The sequence below is a fragment of the Danio rerio genome, chromosome 21 (assembly GCF_052040795.2).
Source record: "Danio rerio strain M-AB ecotype USA chromosome 21, GRCz13ab, whole genome shotgun sequence".
NCBI classification, from domain to species: Eukaryota; Metazoa; Chordata; class Actinopteri; order Cypriniformes; family Danionidae; genus Danio; species Danio rerio.
In genome coordinates this window covers 19,312,501-19,329,979 of record NC_141041.1, presented here as the reverse complement: position 1 = coordinate 19,329,979, position 17,479 = coordinate 19,312,501, and the positions used below count along the sequence as shown (strand labels likewise).

Genomic DNA, 17,479 nt, shown 5'->3' with positions numbered 1-17,479 from the left:
GGCACTGATCTTAACGTAATGTGTTAAACGTGCAAAGGCAATTGGGACGGTCTGATCGTTTGCTTGGTGAATAGCACAGATGGATTTCGTTCATTATACGCTTGTCCTTGAGTGTTATAGCATGATGCTTGTAATTGCAACCAATCAGAAATGATGTACTGCCCTCTTCGGTGCTCTGGCATGTGTATGTAAATGCAGAGAGGTCGATGCATTCTCCAGGAATCTAACAATCAGGAATTTTTGCATGTATATGAGAATGCATGTGTAACAGGGTGTCTCTTTCTCTCTCTCTTTCTGTTTTTTCTTTCTCCGCCTTCAATCTCTTTGCATGCCTGCCAGTCGAGTGGAAAAATGGTAAGCTGAATGCTCATGTTCTTTAAGCACTGACGTGCTGTGATTGTGCATTTCACTTCTTTGACGTTGCGATCGGTTTCCTGTCATCTCAAGGGATCCATCAGCTTTATGCTGCCAGAATAGCATCAGCAGTTTTTACAAATCAACAATCTGATATTTGTTGTGCAGACTCCATTGAGATGCATTTTCAGCATTGATCATGATCTGCATTTTTCAGTGTCTTAAAGATCTCATGAATTATAGAAGTTTTGTCTTTTACCTCTTTTCCACCAGAATGGTTTGTGTTCTGGTTCTGGCAGCAGAATCTTTTGTCAGCCTGTTCTCTGCCAGGTGAACTAGACCCTTTTACAAACTGGCCACGTATTTCCAATGACTTGGAGAATGAAAAATGATGTACTGTAACACTGCTATGTGTTGTTTACCTGGCTATAACCAGACTAAAAGATACATTGCAGGTCCTGCTGTTTCTATAGACATTTTAGCACTTTTGTTTTTTCTTTAGTTTGCACAAAATGTACATATGAAAGACAGGAACCCACATATGAGGGTGCTTTCACACTAGCAATTTGGTCCGCACCTAGGTTCGGTTGACGTCAGAGTATGGTACGTTTAGCTAGTGTGAACGCTGTCTTCCAAACTTGGGTGAGCATCCACGATCTATACCCGAGTCCACCTGAAAGAGGTGGTCTGGGGTATGGTTTGTGTGAACTGGTCTAGTTCCCTTCTGATATGTGTGTCTGTATATCACCTACCTTTGGGACAAGCGGGCCTGACACAGTGCAAACAGTGATAATGTCTGCTTGTCTTCACCAAAAACCACTTCTGCAGACATCGCATGATGTTCTGTACATTTATCATATTTTTTTACAGCAGATAGATACTAGTGGCTCTTTCGGTAACAAAGCAAAATATTTAGTAAAAGCATGATGAACGTGATATGCGGACGTCTCCATTTTGCCACTTTTGTGGCCTTCACCTAGCAACAGCTGTACACAAAACAGCAGCTTAATGATGCAGGCATACTGGCGTTTAGAAGAAACCAGCCGAAAAGGTGGCAAGGGGGGACAATCAAATCTGGGTTTGGTCCAGACAATTGAACCAAGTGTGAAAACACCCTGAATCAGGTCAGTGGAAAAGGGGTAAATGAGATCTATGCCTAGTGTTGTGCTGACAAAATTAAATACAAATATATATTTTTTAAACAGTCGTTTCATCACAGAGATTTTTATTTAAAACAATTCTGGGTAGAAACTAAAACAATAAATGTTTAATCAGCAAATATGGAAATAAGAAGTATTTCTTAAGAATCATGTGACACTGAAGATTGGAGTAGCTGCAGCTGAAAATTCAGATTTGCCATCATAGAACACGTCGTAAACAATGTAATGTGTAATAAAATTTTTCAATATTCTAAAATGCTGAAATATTTTGTTTTTAGAACATATTTAAGATCAATATTTCAGAACATCCGGTTTCATAAGGAAACTTGTCTATACAGAAAGAAAGCATGAAGTGAATTCCTAGGAACAAAAGCTGTGTTTGTAGCATGACAGGCGAAAACATGAACATTGGAAATAAAAATAAAAAACTATACAGGCAAACAGGTGAATGACCATTAGCACAATTTCAATTCATCAACCATCTTCTCTCCACCCATAGTGGTCGTACGGCTTTTACCTGATCCATCTGCAGGGGAAACAGGGCTTCCAGTTCTTCTGCAAGACAGAAGACACCAAACGCAAATGGATGGAGCAGTTTGAGATGGCCATGTATGTTAAATCCTCCCCATGTTTCAAAAACACACAGTTATTATGCTCTTTGATCACCATATCAAGTGTGATTATTAATCCACACAGGTCAAACATTAAACCCGAACGAGCCACTGCCAACCAGCACAACTTCCAAATGCACACGTTTGAGAAGAACACCAACTGCAGAGCCTGTAAAATGCTGCTGAGGTGAGGATACATGTACACATTTACCACTTCTCACTAAATTACAGAGGCGGTGCAGTTGACTGAGACAAGCTTCGACCCATGTTACTAGTTCTGCTGGTCTACTGATCTGACCTCTATTACATGAGCTGCTTCAGTGATTGGCTGTATCGACTTGTGTGAAATCATAGTGCGCTGACCTAAATTTGCCACTCTGCAGCACAGGTCAATGTGCACATTGGCTGCTAATTAAAACGGTTCCACATTTCAATCTGTGTGCAAACTGGCCTGGGATTAGTTTGGATGTTGAATGGTGTCGCTTAGTTGTGCCGACATATGGAGTCACAGGGGGTGATGGTTGTTGTTGTTGTTGTAATAATGCATGAAAAGTTTGCTTTCAAAGCCAAGCATCAATTTTACAGTGACTCATGCGTAGAATTTGCACAAGCCTCTAAATATTACGTTTCAGTGATGTTTGTGCTGTTACATCCAATGCAGGTATAGGGGACTATGTTGAACACAGAAATATTACAGTAGTTTAATTTATATAAAGAGCACTAAACCAGGACCAGTCACAACACCACAAAAAGAGTACTCTAAAGTTCAAAGATGTATTTACAAATTTTATGTTACACACGAGATAGTGGTTTCAAGGAAGCACTTGCTTCAGGAGGGGAATTAAGCCAAAATAACAAGCAAAACAGGGTTCTGTCTGGGGGTTAAACCTCTAAATAAACCACAAGAAAACAATGATGGAAATAAACAACAAAACTAAACTGACTCCCTGACTGACCTCAAAACAGGAGAAAAATTCCAACAAAAAGGGCAGGCCATCCACCTCCTTACTGTTTCCTGGAAAAAAAGCCAAATAAAGAAATCAAAGTTCAAAGTTACCAAACAGTGGTAATACTCGTGGCAACAACAGAACTAAAATACCAGTCATCTACAGGTCAGACAATAATCTCAACAAATCACAACAACTCTCGTATCATCTGAAACCCAGTTAGTGCTCTGGAGAAAGGTTCCTTTCTAGCTTCTTTCTCAACATCTAAGTGTCTGGCCTCTGTTTCACATGATATAAAAATCACAATAACTGAAAAAATATATGTCGTCAACATATTGTAACAGTGCTATGGGCATGAATCATACCTCAAATTGGTTTGTTAAATTCTAAAGGTGGAACCAGAATATCATAGAGAGTGTTTAGGCAATCCAACCTGCTTCATTTTGTTTCATGTGACACTGTTTGCTAGCATGGCTCAATGATACAACATACTCTACGTTAATTCTTCTTACCATTCATTTCGTGGGTAACAAGGGTGGGTTTTCTTAGCCTTGTGAATGAATATCTCCACAAAGATGCCTGCTATTTAAAACATTTCAGTTGTTTAAATTTGATTGGAAATGTACTCATGCAGCATCCAGTAGATAGTGAATATCACATACTTCACTATATGAAGAAAGAGCAAGAATAAAATATTTATCTTTAAACAAAACTTTTGTGAACAAAAAGGAATAACAGGGAAAAAGTCATTTACACAATATAAAAATCACAATAACTAAAAAAAAAAAACATCTCTAAATGTAACAGTGCTACAGGCATAAATCATACCTCAGATCCAGAACCAGAATATCATAGACAGTGTTTAGGCCACTTCCACACTGGACAGAGACAATCCAACCTGCTCCATTGACTTTCTTTTGCTGTAAGCTGCCTCCCTGTCATTTCTAGCATTTATTACAAAAAGCAGAACGATGCCCGAAAGCAAACAAGCTAAAAAACGAAACAAAAAAAATTTATAAGCTAAAACCTTTTAAAGCCAGCCTTTTAAGAGTGACAAATGTAGATGTAGGTCATAGACATGAAGCATCACCTGGAAGAATGGGTAAAGTGTGGGATCCTGACAGTCAGTATGGCTGTATGAGAGAAACATTTTATCACTGGAAAGTCAAATATGCAGATGTGAGTTTTATAAATGATATTTTTTGTAAAAAGATATATCAGTTTGACTTGCAAATTGTGGATAAAGCAGGGACAGTGTGGATAAAGCAGAAAGCTGCACAGTTACATTATTTGCAAGTGTCAGAAAGTTGTAAGTATTAAAGTGTTTCACGTCGAGCTATTCAATTGGATCATTTTTCCAACAAAAGCCTGGATAAGGAAAAAGGTTTTTCGTTTATTTGCAGGTCACCTTTTTGCATAGCAGCATTTAGATGTAGTTTGATTTTTCCTGCAATACAAAGTCAATGGAGCGTTTTTATAGTTTTCGTCTGGTTAGTGTGGCTAACTGTTGTGCAGGCTCTGTAGAACAGGGGTGCCCAAACTTTTTGGTATGAAGGGCCAAAAAATAAACATCGTTGAGAGCTGTGGGGCAAAGAAAAATACAGCAAGCTATTTTACTTTAAAGTTGCCATGAGTAATTTCATAAAATTAGAAAATAAATAGACAACATTACTTTATATCCTATTAACCAATCCAGTATAACTTTTTAAATGATAACTAATTGAAATAAAAACATAAACATTTACATATATAACGCAGTGAAGGTCAATGCTGAATACACTAGTCAAGTAGCATTTGTCTTTGCATTGATTTGCTCAACAAATCAATTTTTTTAGTTATTCTATCCGTCGGGGGACAGTATGTCTATTTTGAACTAAATCTGATTATATGACACCATTTATATTGAAACATTTAATTTGAGCTAGCTTTTTGTAGCTTCACAATACAGCAAACAAATAAAAGGTTAAATAAAATTTCTCTAAACTATCTCCATCATTCTTCCTCTCTTCACAAATGGGATGTGGGGCCAAAACAAAGGTTACTATAGACCAGCTTTGGCATGCGGACGCTAGTTTGTGCATCTCTGCTGTAGAACCTAAATGCTACACACACATCCCATTTACTTTTCAAACCTCTAACTGTGTCCATACTATCAAGTCATACAATCTGATTTCTTTTAAAGATGTCCTCAATATATACATTGTTTATTTTAGCAATGATGTAAACTTCAGCAACTATAACAAACACTCCATTTGCATTCACACCTGTCTGTTCACTAAACTCACATGTTGCAAGTTCAAAGTAACACAACTGAATGTAGATGATGTGCTGCTACTGCTGCTTTACGTTTCTCAGACACCAAAGGAAATCCACACACTTTTGAGTGCATGGGATTGTTCAAAGACGAGAGGAGAATCCGACACTCTTGGTTGAGGGTTGTCGCCTTTTGAAGACTAATTTTATTCATGCTTCTGTATAAGTCTGTAGCATTTTTGATATTCTTGTAGCATTTACATGGCTTTGATGTTCTCTGCATGCTATGCTTTGAGCGCATCTAAACAGTAAATCTTACTAATGTTATCTACAGTGTCTAAACTAACAGCGGTAATGTAGCTTAGTCAGTGTATTGCAATGGATTAACTGTACTATCAAAGGAAACAGGACAATGTTGCCAAGTTTTAATATTAATCATTTTGTTTTATGTGTCTGTTTGCTACTGTTGGCTAAGTGATACAATATATTCTATGTCAGGGGTGCCCAAACCTTTTCTTATGAAGGGCCAAAATCCAAGCTTGATTGAGAGCTGTGGGCCGAAAGTAAATATAGCAAACTGTAGGAAGTTGCCATGAGTAATTTCCTAATTTATTTCATAATATTTATAAATAAATTGTCAAATTTACTTCAACCGTATTTACTTCATATTTTTTTGAAAATGTATATTATTTTAACAAACTTATTACAATAAAACCAATAAAAAAATCTATTTCTAAAACATTGGAGTTCAATGCTGAATACACTAGTCATGCTAAACCTGCCTTGATTTGCACGGTGATGTCCTCTGCTTTATCCCCTATTCATGAAGTGACATTATGTACATTTTAAACAAATCATTTAATTGAACTTCAATTTCAGTTTGATTTGATTTATTTATTTTGAACAGAAATATCATACATGAAAATTCTTTAACAAAAAATACATTTCAACATGGTCGAAATGGAGCGAGATGAAGCACAAGCTTAATATTTTCCCATCATTTGTCTATTACTTATTTCTTCTTTTACTTATCTCTTCTTTTTACATGAGACATATGAGCTTTGCATGAGACATATTTTATCCTTTTGGCATCCTTTGCATATTATATGTTTGATTCCATTTGTACATTTACATTTTATAACATACACCCAAATATAAATAGTATTGCAAACAGCCATGAACTGAAATTTGATCATACCTTTCTTATTGTATTATTTTTCAGTCAGCTCTCTTCATCATAATAGTCCTTTAATAATAAATATTTGTTTTAACTTGTTAAATTGATTGATATCCTGACATTTTGAGAATCTGTTCTAGACTGTTCCATAATTTTACACCACATACAGACGTACACAATTTTGGAGTTTTCAACCTCTTAATTTAGTTCTTCTCACAGATGATATCCCCCTTGTCTTTCTTCAAAAAACTTTTGTGTGCATTTCAGAAGTAATTTATTTCTGGCTTTAAACATACACTGCTGTTTTAAATTTAACCAAATCATTAAACCTAAAAATAAAGGGTTTGTATGCCCCAGATACCCCACATTTTTTATCAGTCCAATGACTTTCTTTGTACATAAGGATCGTATGTTAGTTATATGTATTCCCCCAGATTTCAACACAATAACTCATATTTGGCAACATAAGTGTGTTATATAATACATACATTGATTTATTGTCCAGGATAAATCTTGCTTTATACACTATTGCTACAGTTTTTACTAATTTTGATATCACTATGTTTATTTGCTGTTTCCAACTAATTTTATGATCCAAAACAACACCAGAAACTTAATTGCATATACTCTTTCTATAACTTCATTAGCAATAAAAAAAAGTTAATAAGTAAAAGTTAAATAAAACAAACAAACAAAGGGTTTGTTGAAATGAGAATCTCTTTAAAAGGCCTTCCCCAACCCTTCCAATCATTTTCCCTCTGGCAGGCCAAATCAAAGGATACAAAGGCCAACTTAGGCCCACGGGCCCTAAATTTATTTCTACATTAACACTTCTCACTGTTCGTTCCACGGGTAACAAGGGTGGGCTTTTCTCAGCCTTGTCAATGAATTGCTCCACAAAGACACCTGTTATTTAAAACGTGCCAGTTCTTTAAATGTGATTAAAAATTCCAACGACTCACGCAGTATCCAGTAAATAGTGAATGCCACATAGTTCACTATATAAACAAAGAGCGCAAATATATATATATATTATATATATATATATTTTTTTTTTTTTTGACTTGGGTTTAAACACCTGCTCAGTAATGTTTTGTCAGCTTGTGCTAAGTTATGCATGGGTGAGCATCACTCAAACTCGAAACGAAATTGAGTTGTCTTTGAATGATTTTGAACTCTAATACCTCAGGACATGAGCGCATATTATCATATGATATACATGTCTCACGAGTCAAGGCTCTATCTGCATTCACACAAAGACACATCATGACATACCTGTCTCTCACACTTTTCTGTCCTTCTTTAGAGGTATTTTCTACCAGGGATACTACTGTTCTCTCTGTGGGACAGGCGCACATAAGGAGTGTCTGGAGATCATTACCATCTGCAAAATAAGTGAGTGTCTCTCAGAAAGCTGCTTCTCAAAGAAATGCATGTACATTACATCTGCTCTAATTGAAGAGTCCACTGACCGTGCTTTCTCTCTCTCTCTCTCTTTCATTATTATTTCAGGTCCCCATGATTCGGTGAGTTTTTAGTGGCCTGTACTAATAAACTTTCAGCTCTCAGACTTAATGTCTGATAAATTAATCATTCCCTTTTACTGACTTTTACCAAACTTTACTACATTATTTCATTTTAAACTTTGTCCTCATTTTGGAGAGACACTGTAGGGATGTCTTGCAATATGCCTGATATGCTTATAAAAACGTTAATACACTTTGAAGCGCATTAAATCATAATTTCCCTTGTGCTTTTGACAGGAGCCGGGGCTACCTCAATCAGGTAAAAAGACAAGTAAAATGTGGTTTTGTAACTTTCTTCTGTGATACTAATGAGGTTATGTCAATATGAAAAATTTAGATCATAAAATGAGATGGACCACACTGAGTGCTCAAAAGCTAATGAAGTTATACTTTAGCTCTCTGCTGCCATCTAGTGTATAGTGCATGCATGCATGCAGTAAACTCAGAGAATGGTTTACGTTATAGGAATATGAATTATAAGATTGCATATGCTTTTTCATCACACATTTGATTCAATGTGTTTTTAAGGTCCAAAAATGGTGGCCATCCGAAATTACCATGGTGCTCCGGCCCCGCCTGGCAAGATACCACTCTGCTTCCAGACAGGAGAAGTCATTGAACTGTTGAAGGGAGATCCAGACACATCATGGTGGGAGGTACAATATTAGAAAATCAAATTACTTACATTTTTACAGTGATTTCTTTGGTCTGAGTTTGACACTTTCCATGTGCTGAATACTTGTAGTACACACAGTTGAAATCAGAATTATTAGCCCCCCTGTTTATTTTTTTCCCTAATTTCTGTTTAATGGAGAGACGATTTTTTCAACACATTTCTGACCATAATAGTTTTAATAACTCATTTCTAATAACTGATTTATTTTATGTTTTCCATGATGACAGTAAATACTATTTTACTAGATATTTTTCAAGACACTTCTATACAGCTTAAAGTGACATTTAAAGGCTTAACTAGGTTAATCAGGTTAACTAGGCAGGTTAGGATAATTAGGCAAGTTATTGTATAACGATGTTTTGTTCTGTAGACTATCAAAATAAAATGTTTTTTAAAAAATTAAAATTTTCTTTTATTCTTGCCGAAATAAAACAAATAAGACTTTCTCCAGAAGAAAAATATTATCAGACATACTGTGAAAATGTCCTTGCTCTGTTAAACATCAATTAGAAAACATTTGAAAATAAAAATAATAATTTATAGGGGGCTAATAATTCTGACTCCAGCTGTAATTGGTTATTTGACCCATTTGATCATACCTGTTGCAGTTTATGCAGACTTTGTTCTTAACTATACTTTTACTCAGCTATTTTAGGAGCATGCTGTTCTTATTCAGTTTCTTTGATGTAGATGAATTCATTTTTACACCGTGTTGTATTTTCCTCTCAGGGTAAGCTCATTCAAACCCAAAAGACTGGCTACTTTCCCAGTTCCAGTGTGAAACCATGTCTAGACCCTAAGGTACAGGTTTAAAACTTTTCTAATTATTTTGAAATAAAATATTTATCTCTCTTTTAAATATATGTACACTAAAGTTTTATACAGTGCACTTCACTAATATTGGTCTTATGGTCTATAATAACTGTTTTCATTGTTTTTTTTTAATAGCCTTTCCAGGCATTTTCCAACCGTCAGTCCTCCAGGGAGACGGATTACTACGTTTATCCCTGGTATTTCATCCTGTTTGAGAACACAAGGATTTTTCTATTGACAATTCCAAGCTACAGCATAATTTATTTCATTTAAACATTACATAGTCTTGTGCATTACATTAATAATATAATTGCGATTATAAATTGATGAGTGCAGCTATGCTGATGTGTTTGTCTTTAGTAATATTTGCACTGAATTGTGTGTGTCATAACTCAAATCAATGATGGTGATTGATTAGCTTTAAACTAATTACAAGGCATGTTGAGTCTTTGTCTTTTAATGAGGTAATGACCTCTGTGAGAGTTCCTGTAATGATGTAGAGTCTATAGAACAGACTCGTGTATGAGGTGTGTTTTCCCTGTGGGCTTCAGGTTTGCAGGAAACATGGAGCGGCAGCAGGCCGACAACCTGCTCAAGTCTCACAGCAGCGGCACCTATCTTATCCGAGAGAGAACGGCAGAGGCGGAGAGATTTGCAATCAGCATTAAGTAAGTGTAAATACAACATTCAGTCATTTTGCATTTTGCCTATCTTCGATACAAAGGATCCATTGCAGTATTCCTAGGAAAAGTGTAATGATTTAATGAGTGGCAGAAACATTTCTCTTCTTTTAACAGGTTTAATGATGAAGTGAAGCACATTAAAGTTATTGAGAAAGACAACTGGATTCACATCACAGAGGCCAAGAAGTTTGAAAGCCTCTTGGTAAGAGAAGCCTCTCACAGTCAATATTATTAAGGAGTTTTATTAAGTTGCACAGTGAAGACTGCACTCAAAAAAACAACTTGCAATTTATTCACTTGGATCAATTGCTTAACATACTAATTTATTGCCAAAATATTTTCTTTAATGTACAAAAAGTGACCAAAAAGGCAAATAATCTTAGAATTTCTATTTCTAATAAATGTTAATGTTTCTATTAATATAAGATTTTATTTTAAACTATCACCATCTTAAAAAAAGCAAAACAGATATCAATATCAAGCGTAACTCTTTTAAACAGGGTGTCCGCGGGGTCTTAAAAAGTCTTAAATATTTAATAATAAAATGTTTGGCCTTAAAGTCTTAAATTCACATTGAGTTTATGTCTTAAATCATTTTAAACTGGTTAATTTTAAAAGTCTCCAATCACCAAAAATAACAAGTTTTTTTTATATCAATACTTTAGTTTTTTATTGCAAAGTGATTCACAACAGCTGTTAAACATTTTTACAGCAAATTCTCTTAATTAAATTCCCTAACCAAGAATTACACAATTCCTCATGGTAATAACAGCAATACATTCCTTTACATGATCTTCCATTTACACAAAACCTATTCACAGAAGTAAGGGTGAGTGGACACAATATTTATAAATAGGCATGAAGCATAAGGTTTTGTGTCAGAAACGCATTAGGTTGAATAGGAGTTATAATTAATTAATTTGGACAAAAAAAAAAACAAATACATATTTTTGTAATTTTATTCATAATAATTATACTTTTAACATTGCTAAACTTGTCATTAAAAAAGAAATGTTGGAAAAAAGTGAATACAACTATACTAACTAGACACATTAAAGTATGTGGTTAATTAGATTTTTTTGCCCCAATTCCTCTGGCCCAACCGGTCTATTACAACAAATCCTTAGTGTTTAGCTCTGTGTAAGTAACTGTATAAGCTCTGTAAAACTGTTTAGCTCTGTATAACTTACATTTGTATTAATGAAACCTGCAGAAACCCTATTTAAAAATTGAGTAATAAGAAATGTTACTGAATAATCGTGATGTTCTGAATGGCTGTTGAACATTAAGTTTTACCATCACTGAAATAACTAAAGAAAATTGTTTCAAAATCATGAACACCTACATATACCTTACTTTGAATGGTAATTCAGTAGACTATAAGTCAAATTCTTTTCCATGTTATTGTAAAATTTGCATTCTAAATTATGCTGCTTTTCTGCTTTTTTATCCAATTGTTCATCTTTAAAGCCATATGCTGCACATCTGCCAGAAAACAAGATGAGTGATGCTAATGCGGCTCTTAATTTGCATTTCATTTGCACAGAACTAAAGCCTAAACCAAGCCTACCTAAAACTGTAACTATTTTCCTGGCTAGGACAGATATTTCTACCGAAAATGGAGTTTAAGTTTCTACAGTACATTGATAAAGGTAATAACAGCTGGAACATGAAACTGAAACTTTTGATACGTGTAACAGGAGCTTGTGGAGTATTATCAGAGTCATTCACTGAAGGAGAGTTTTAAGCTGTTGGACACAACATTACGGTACCCTTACAAATCCCGGGAACGCTCAAGCTCTCGCACCAATACCCGCTCACCAGGTAAACACTCCCTGCCATAATCCTCCTCGTTTTTTTTATCTGTCACGTTTTTCTTGCTCTCTATTTCTCTTTCTCTCTCTCTGTCTTTTCTATTTTCGCCCTTTTGCTTTCTTGCTTTCTCTGGCACACATGTGTTATTGAGCCTCCACCATTCTGGCAAGCAGCTCTTTTGGACACGCTCTCGAGGTCTGAACAAATAAACCCTACCAGCTGGTCCCGCCCTCACATTCAGAAGGCTCCGCCCACTGGTATTTCAGCTGTCAGTCATCTTAGGTTTGGTAGTCACGGGTCCGCCCACTCTGGCTAAGGCTGTGGCCTGACTGAGGCTTTTGGCTTCTGGGGCCAAGTTTTGCTTGGCCAGCTGAATAGGTTCCAATAAACAGATGCTTCATTAGATGTATTATAAATGATGGGCTTTTGTTCCCCTTCCAGTCAAGCTTAACTGGTGCTCACTGGTATTTTTAAGCAAGTGCAAAAAGACAGTAGCTGTGACTTTGAAAGGTTTGAAGATCCTCTATCTAATCCTAGAGCCACTTAAAGTAGTCATTCATCAAAGATGAAAATCTTGTCATTCGCTGTCAGTATAACCTATCTTCTTCCATGAAACAGAAAAGACACAGGACGTTCACTGTATAAAAGTAATGCGAATATAGGATTATGTACAAACATAAAAAGCTTGGGTCTTTTTAGATGTTTTCTCTCTCAAATATTTATCTCACTTTTGCTAATTTATTTAGTAAAATATTGAGTATTATATATATTTTAGTTTAAAATGGTATTACAATGCTAAATGTGTTTAGTTTTTCCTTTTTAATGTGTCCCACAATCCTACATAAATTATTTCAAGATAATTTGGTGTTCAAAACATTAAAACATTAATGTTTTTTAAATGTTTTTTGATGAACAAATACTTCAAAAGAACAACAATAATTTAAAATATAAATGCTTTGTAACATTATTTATCTGTTAGTCTTTTAAATATATTTAATTATTAAATATAAGTGAGCACACTACTGTCAGTGAGGGCTGTTTTTTGGATGAGATGTTAAACTGAGGTCCTGACTCTCTGTGGTCATTAAAAATCTCATGGCACTTTTCGTAAAGAGTAGGTGTGTAATGCCGGTGTCCTGGCCAAATTCCTTCAATTGGCCCTTCTCCATCATGGCCTTTCAATCATCTCCATCCACTCAATTGGCTCTATCACTGTCCCTCTACTCCACCAATAGCTGGTGTGTGGTGAGGGCACTTTTACCGTTGTCCTGTGGCTGCCGTCGCATCATCCTAGTAAATGCTGCACACTGGTGGCGGAATGGGGAGAACCCCACCTTGATTTGTATGGCCATACACAATAAAAGCGCTATATAAATACACGTAACATTACATTTCTACTTTTTAAAACTTTTGTGCTGCTTAGTATATATATGGACATCATGATAAATAAATTTAAATGCATTTGATATAATTATATTACCTTTTTGCTTGTATTTCTCACCTATTGCAGGTAATTTTAGCTTTTACATGCAGAGTCGCTTAATTTTAAAGCAAAGATTGTGACCTATGATGACCTGTGATCTAAGATAACTTGCATAAAATTATCACGGTGTCACAGTATTGTGGTTACTGCTCTAAATTAAGTTCTTTTAAATGTCTGGGTAAAAAACAACAACTTTTCCCACATTTAACACAATATGTTTTATTTTAATAAACATTTCAAATATTTTGGAGCAGTGGCTTTTGATGTAGAGGCTCCTTTTCTGCTGGAGGTACTGTTGCTCTAAAAACTAAATAAAATAGTCCCACACAAAAAAAACTGTACATATACATACGTAAGACCAGTATAACAGAAAATTCTGGTGGTTTTAAACCTTGACTTTTCCAAACCCCGATAAACTTTGAAATCGGTTATCGTCCCATGCCTGGCAGTGGCCCTACAGTATCAGAAGAACTCTGAGGAGGGGCGCACGGTGCAAGCATCTGTATAGTAGCATTATAGTAGTTTTATTCGAATGTAAAATATTGGAGGAGACGATTTGTAAAAGCATTTCTGGGTGCTGCATTCAGTTTAGTTCAGTCCAGTGTGGTTTAAATTTCACTGCTGAAAGTCCAAACACTGAAGAGCAAATCCATCAATGCACACCTTATACACACACACTTTTGCCTTGTCTTAAATTTGATAAAGAAAACATGAAGAAAAACATTACACTGTTGTGCACTGCTCTTTTATTTATTTTTTGTGCTCTCTCTCTCACTTTCTCTCTCTTTCTCTCTCTCTCTCTCCTGTCTCAGCAGCCACCTGTGCTTCCTACAACTTCTCCTTCCTTAGTCCTCAGGGCCTCAATTTCTCCTCTCAAAGCTCTGCTCCCTTCTGGTCAGGTACTGCGCTTCTTACATCGTTCATGTTTCCGAATTCCCCTTCATGTCCTCCCATTCTCAACCATCTCGCTTGAGTTTCCAGCATCCATCCATTACAGCTTCAGATATTCATACAATTCCAGTGTAAATGGCCTATTAGTAGAGCAGTTTTCACAAGCTTTCAGTCATTACAGTTCATCTCACTCACAGTGTCATAATGTGTCCACTCATCTGCTAATGATGCTCCTCCGTGTTTAATGCGCTAATCTGGGGCTTTTGGTTGGCTTGTACAGTATTCACACCCAGGGTAGTCAGCACAGCTGTGGCGCGATACAACTTTGCTGCCCGAGACATGCGAGAGCTGTCACTGCGAGAAGGAGACATCGTCAAGATCTACAGCAAGATTGGGGGAGACCAAGGCTGGTGGAAAGGAGAAGCCAACGGCAGGGTAAATGAAGCAAGCCAATGATTTGCATTTAAATGTAATTATTTGGAACTGCAGTGCAGACGCTTTCATACAAAGTGATCTAGCAATAGACAATGGAGGAAAGCAATCAACGCAACATGAGAACAAAAATATCACAATTCCTGGTTAGTCTAATCTAGCGTGCAAACCGTTTTTAAAGGATCAAATAGAGAAAAGGGATTGTTACTGTAGTGTAAGACGGTGATGCAGTAATAAAGTAATGGAGAATGCATAGTGTTGGGACTAGTGGTGTAATGGATCACAAATCTCACAGTTCAGATCAAATTGTAGTTTTTTTTTTTTTTGTCTTGGATCGGACCATTTTTTATATAAGTAAAAAAAACAGGAGACGACAAATGTAATTAGTTTTTTTTATTTATTACAAAAACAGTGCTGGAAGACACTATTGATTTTATCAAACAGAACCCTAGAACCTGTAATTTCATTAAAAATAAAATGAAGAAATAATCAGCTGAACAAAATTTGTAAATTATTCAGTACTATCATTACTACTACTGTTGCTGATGATGCTAAATGTATACAGTATATGCAGTATGAAATGTATATTTAGTCTCATTTTCAATAAATGATTCAGTTATTGACTCATAAAACTTCATGTTTCATTGCTAGATCTGTCATTTTTGAAGAATTATTCAGTGGCATTTATTTGATGGCTGGCCTGACTGATCACCTACTAGTTAAATAATGTAATTTCTGCCTACAACCTTCATTTTTGAGCATTGTTAAATGCACATAATAGTGATTTTAATCTGAACCATAAATGTCAGTGGTTATATCTAAACTATAAACTGTTACCCCAGTACTTCTGTGTTATTTGACTGTTCCAAACCGTATTCTACCGTACTGTATATCTCAGTGGAAACGGGCCATTTGTAACTTCATAATTAACTCTAAAGAATAAAGACTGAATCTCAACATATGCAAATCACCATCATTTATAGTTTATGTTGTGTGCATTTTGAGATCTCGATCTTTTAATGATTAATCGTGCAGCTTACACTGAATGCATACTACCTCATTCCTAATTACTCACCACAACTTCTTTCGTCATCATTATATTTCACAGGAAAGCCTAAATGCTTTCCTACATGTGATTTGAATGAAGTGAGAGGCGATCTCTCTGCGATCGTTACAAATTTAGGATTAATCTACCAGTAAAAAATAGTTTATTAATACGTGGGTCACGTGTTTTCCAAACTGTGGGTTGTGATTCAAATGAATAGCAAATCAACTGTAATCCGTTACACCCCTATTTGGTATGCAATTTTTATTTTCAAGGAATATAAAATAGAATCGGAAGTGTTGATGAGAAAGATGAATCTCATATTTATCATTTGTGAAAGCTTGTTTAAATGTACTGTTGGCCAATCCTGTCAGTAACATTACATTTGATCAAACTGATGCACATAAATCAGGGTATCTGCAAAAACTTTTCATTTCATTTCAGAAATTTTTCATTAAACAAAATCTTAAATTCATTGACATATTGTGACGTAGGTCTTAAATCATTTTAAACTGGTCTTAATTTTCCCATGTCCAGGTAAAGCTACCCAATCGAGCCGGCCCCCAATCACCAAAACTTTTTTATATATTTAAGTTTATTTCAAAGAGATACTATTCACAACAGCTGTTAGCCATCTTCACCCAAAATTCTGCAAATTAAACTCTCTAATCAGGGAAATAAAACTAAAGCAACAAATCCCTTCAGATGATCTTCCATTAATACAAAAACTATTTACAGAACTAGCTGGCCCAAATAAATCTAAAATGTCATTCATAATGGTCTTAAAATGTCTTCAATTTGACTTGAAACCCTGATTAATGCATTCCTTTAATTAAAAGGTAACAATTACTGAGTGTGCCAGTCTCAAGTTGTGTATTCTCACATTGTGTCCATGTTTCCATTCAGATTGGATGGTTTCCCTCCACGTATGTTGATGAGGAGGGTGTGCAGTGACACTCTGGGCTCACAGATCATCCAATCAGATTGCGTTCTGATCCGCAGCCGTCTGAGAGGACTCTTTGCTTCCCATGGCATCACCTCATGGAAGACTTTTCGCTGGAATCATATTTTACAATGATTTTTTTTGTACCTCTGTCTCATTTCGTCATGTACGGATATGCCCCCCCCACTCCCTTTCTCGGAATGTCTGTGTGATCTCTGTGAAGAAACCTGCTCAGAGTCTGTTCGTTCTCAGCATCGTCCGAGGAATCTGTGAACCAAGCAGAACTTTGCCTTGAAGTAGCCAAAGGACAAGCATGGCTTTAAGTTTGTACAGTAATACCTGTGATGTGCTGTGCGCTGCTGGCCACAGTGGTATAATCGGGGTGGGATGAATAAATATATATATAAAAATATAAATATAATTTATTAAAGAGATATATCTATGATTATAATGCAGCGTTGGACATTGGTCCAGTGGCAGCTGTGCAAAGAATATATGAGAGCAGAAAAGATGCACTTTGCATTTCTTTACAGAGAGATTTTGCCTTAGTAAATGGTAATGCCTTTAGAGATGGAGGTAAAAAGAGATGGATTTAGACTCATCTTGCACATATACACTCGTACATCCGCCCTGTCCAGAAACACGGTGCCTTTTTTTACATGTTTCTCAC

The 17,479-nt window shown here is 35.8% G+C and overlaps 2 protein-coding genes across 14 annotated transcripts in view; one reads left to right on the top strand and one right to left on the bottom strand.

The window, feature by feature from the left end:
- Positions 1-17,479, top strand: part of vav2 (vav guanine nucleotide exchange factor 2) — a 238,550-nt gene that overhangs the window by 219,922 nt on the left and 1,149 nt on the right. For 2 of the 10 annotated variants that reach the window (XR_015520202.1, XR_015520203.1), the window contains exons 15-26: positions 2,014-2,123; positions 2,211-2,312; positions 7,809-7,901; positions 8,266-8,287; positions 8,557-8,684; positions 9,434-9,505; positions 9,653-9,714; positions 10,069-10,185; positions 10,315-10,402; positions 11,901-12,024; positions 14,670-14,824; positions 16,773-17,479. The exon at positions 16,773-17,479 is cut by the window's right edge and continues 1,149 nt beyond it. Coding sequence is in view for 6 of the 10 variants with exons in the window: in XM_087301073.1 (XP_087157199.1) it covers positions 340-354; positions 2,014-2,123; positions 2,211-2,312; positions 7,809-7,897; positions 8,015-8,028; positions 8,266-8,287; positions 8,557-8,684; positions 9,434-9,505; positions 9,653-9,714; positions 10,069-10,185; positions 10,315-10,402; positions 11,901-12,024; positions 14,311-14,397; positions 14,670-14,824; positions 16,773-16,820 (1,233 nt within the window). In the remaining 4 variants the exon portion in view is untranslated. Of the gene's footprint in view, positions 1-339; positions 355-2,013; positions 2,124-2,210; positions 2,313-7,808; positions 7,902-8,014; positions 8,029-8,265; positions 8,288-8,556; positions 8,685-9,433; positions 9,506-9,652; positions 9,715-10,068; positions 10,186-10,314; positions 10,403-11,900; positions 12,025-14,310; positions 14,398-14,669; positions 14,825-16,772 lie in introns of all 10 variants that reach the window. The other 8 variants (XM_087301074.1, XM_087301073.1, XM_087301075.1 and 5 more) reach the window with 8 other exon arrangements.
- dnai1.2 (dynein, axonemal, intermediate chain 1, paralog 2) overlaps positions 14,226-17,479 on the bottom strand; it is a 68,806-nt gene continuing 65,552 nt past the window's right edge. The window contains exons 19-20 of one of the 4 annotated variants that reach the window (XR_015519608.1): positions 16,750-17,076; positions 14,226-14,903 (exon numbers count right to left, since the gene is read on the bottom strand). The gene's annotated coding sequence lies outside the window, so the exon portion shown is untranslated. Of the gene's footprint in view, positions 14,904-16,749; positions 17,077-17,352 lie in introns of those variants that run through there. The other 3 variants (XR_015519610.1, XR_015519611.1, XM_087299863.1) reach the window with 3 other exon arrangements.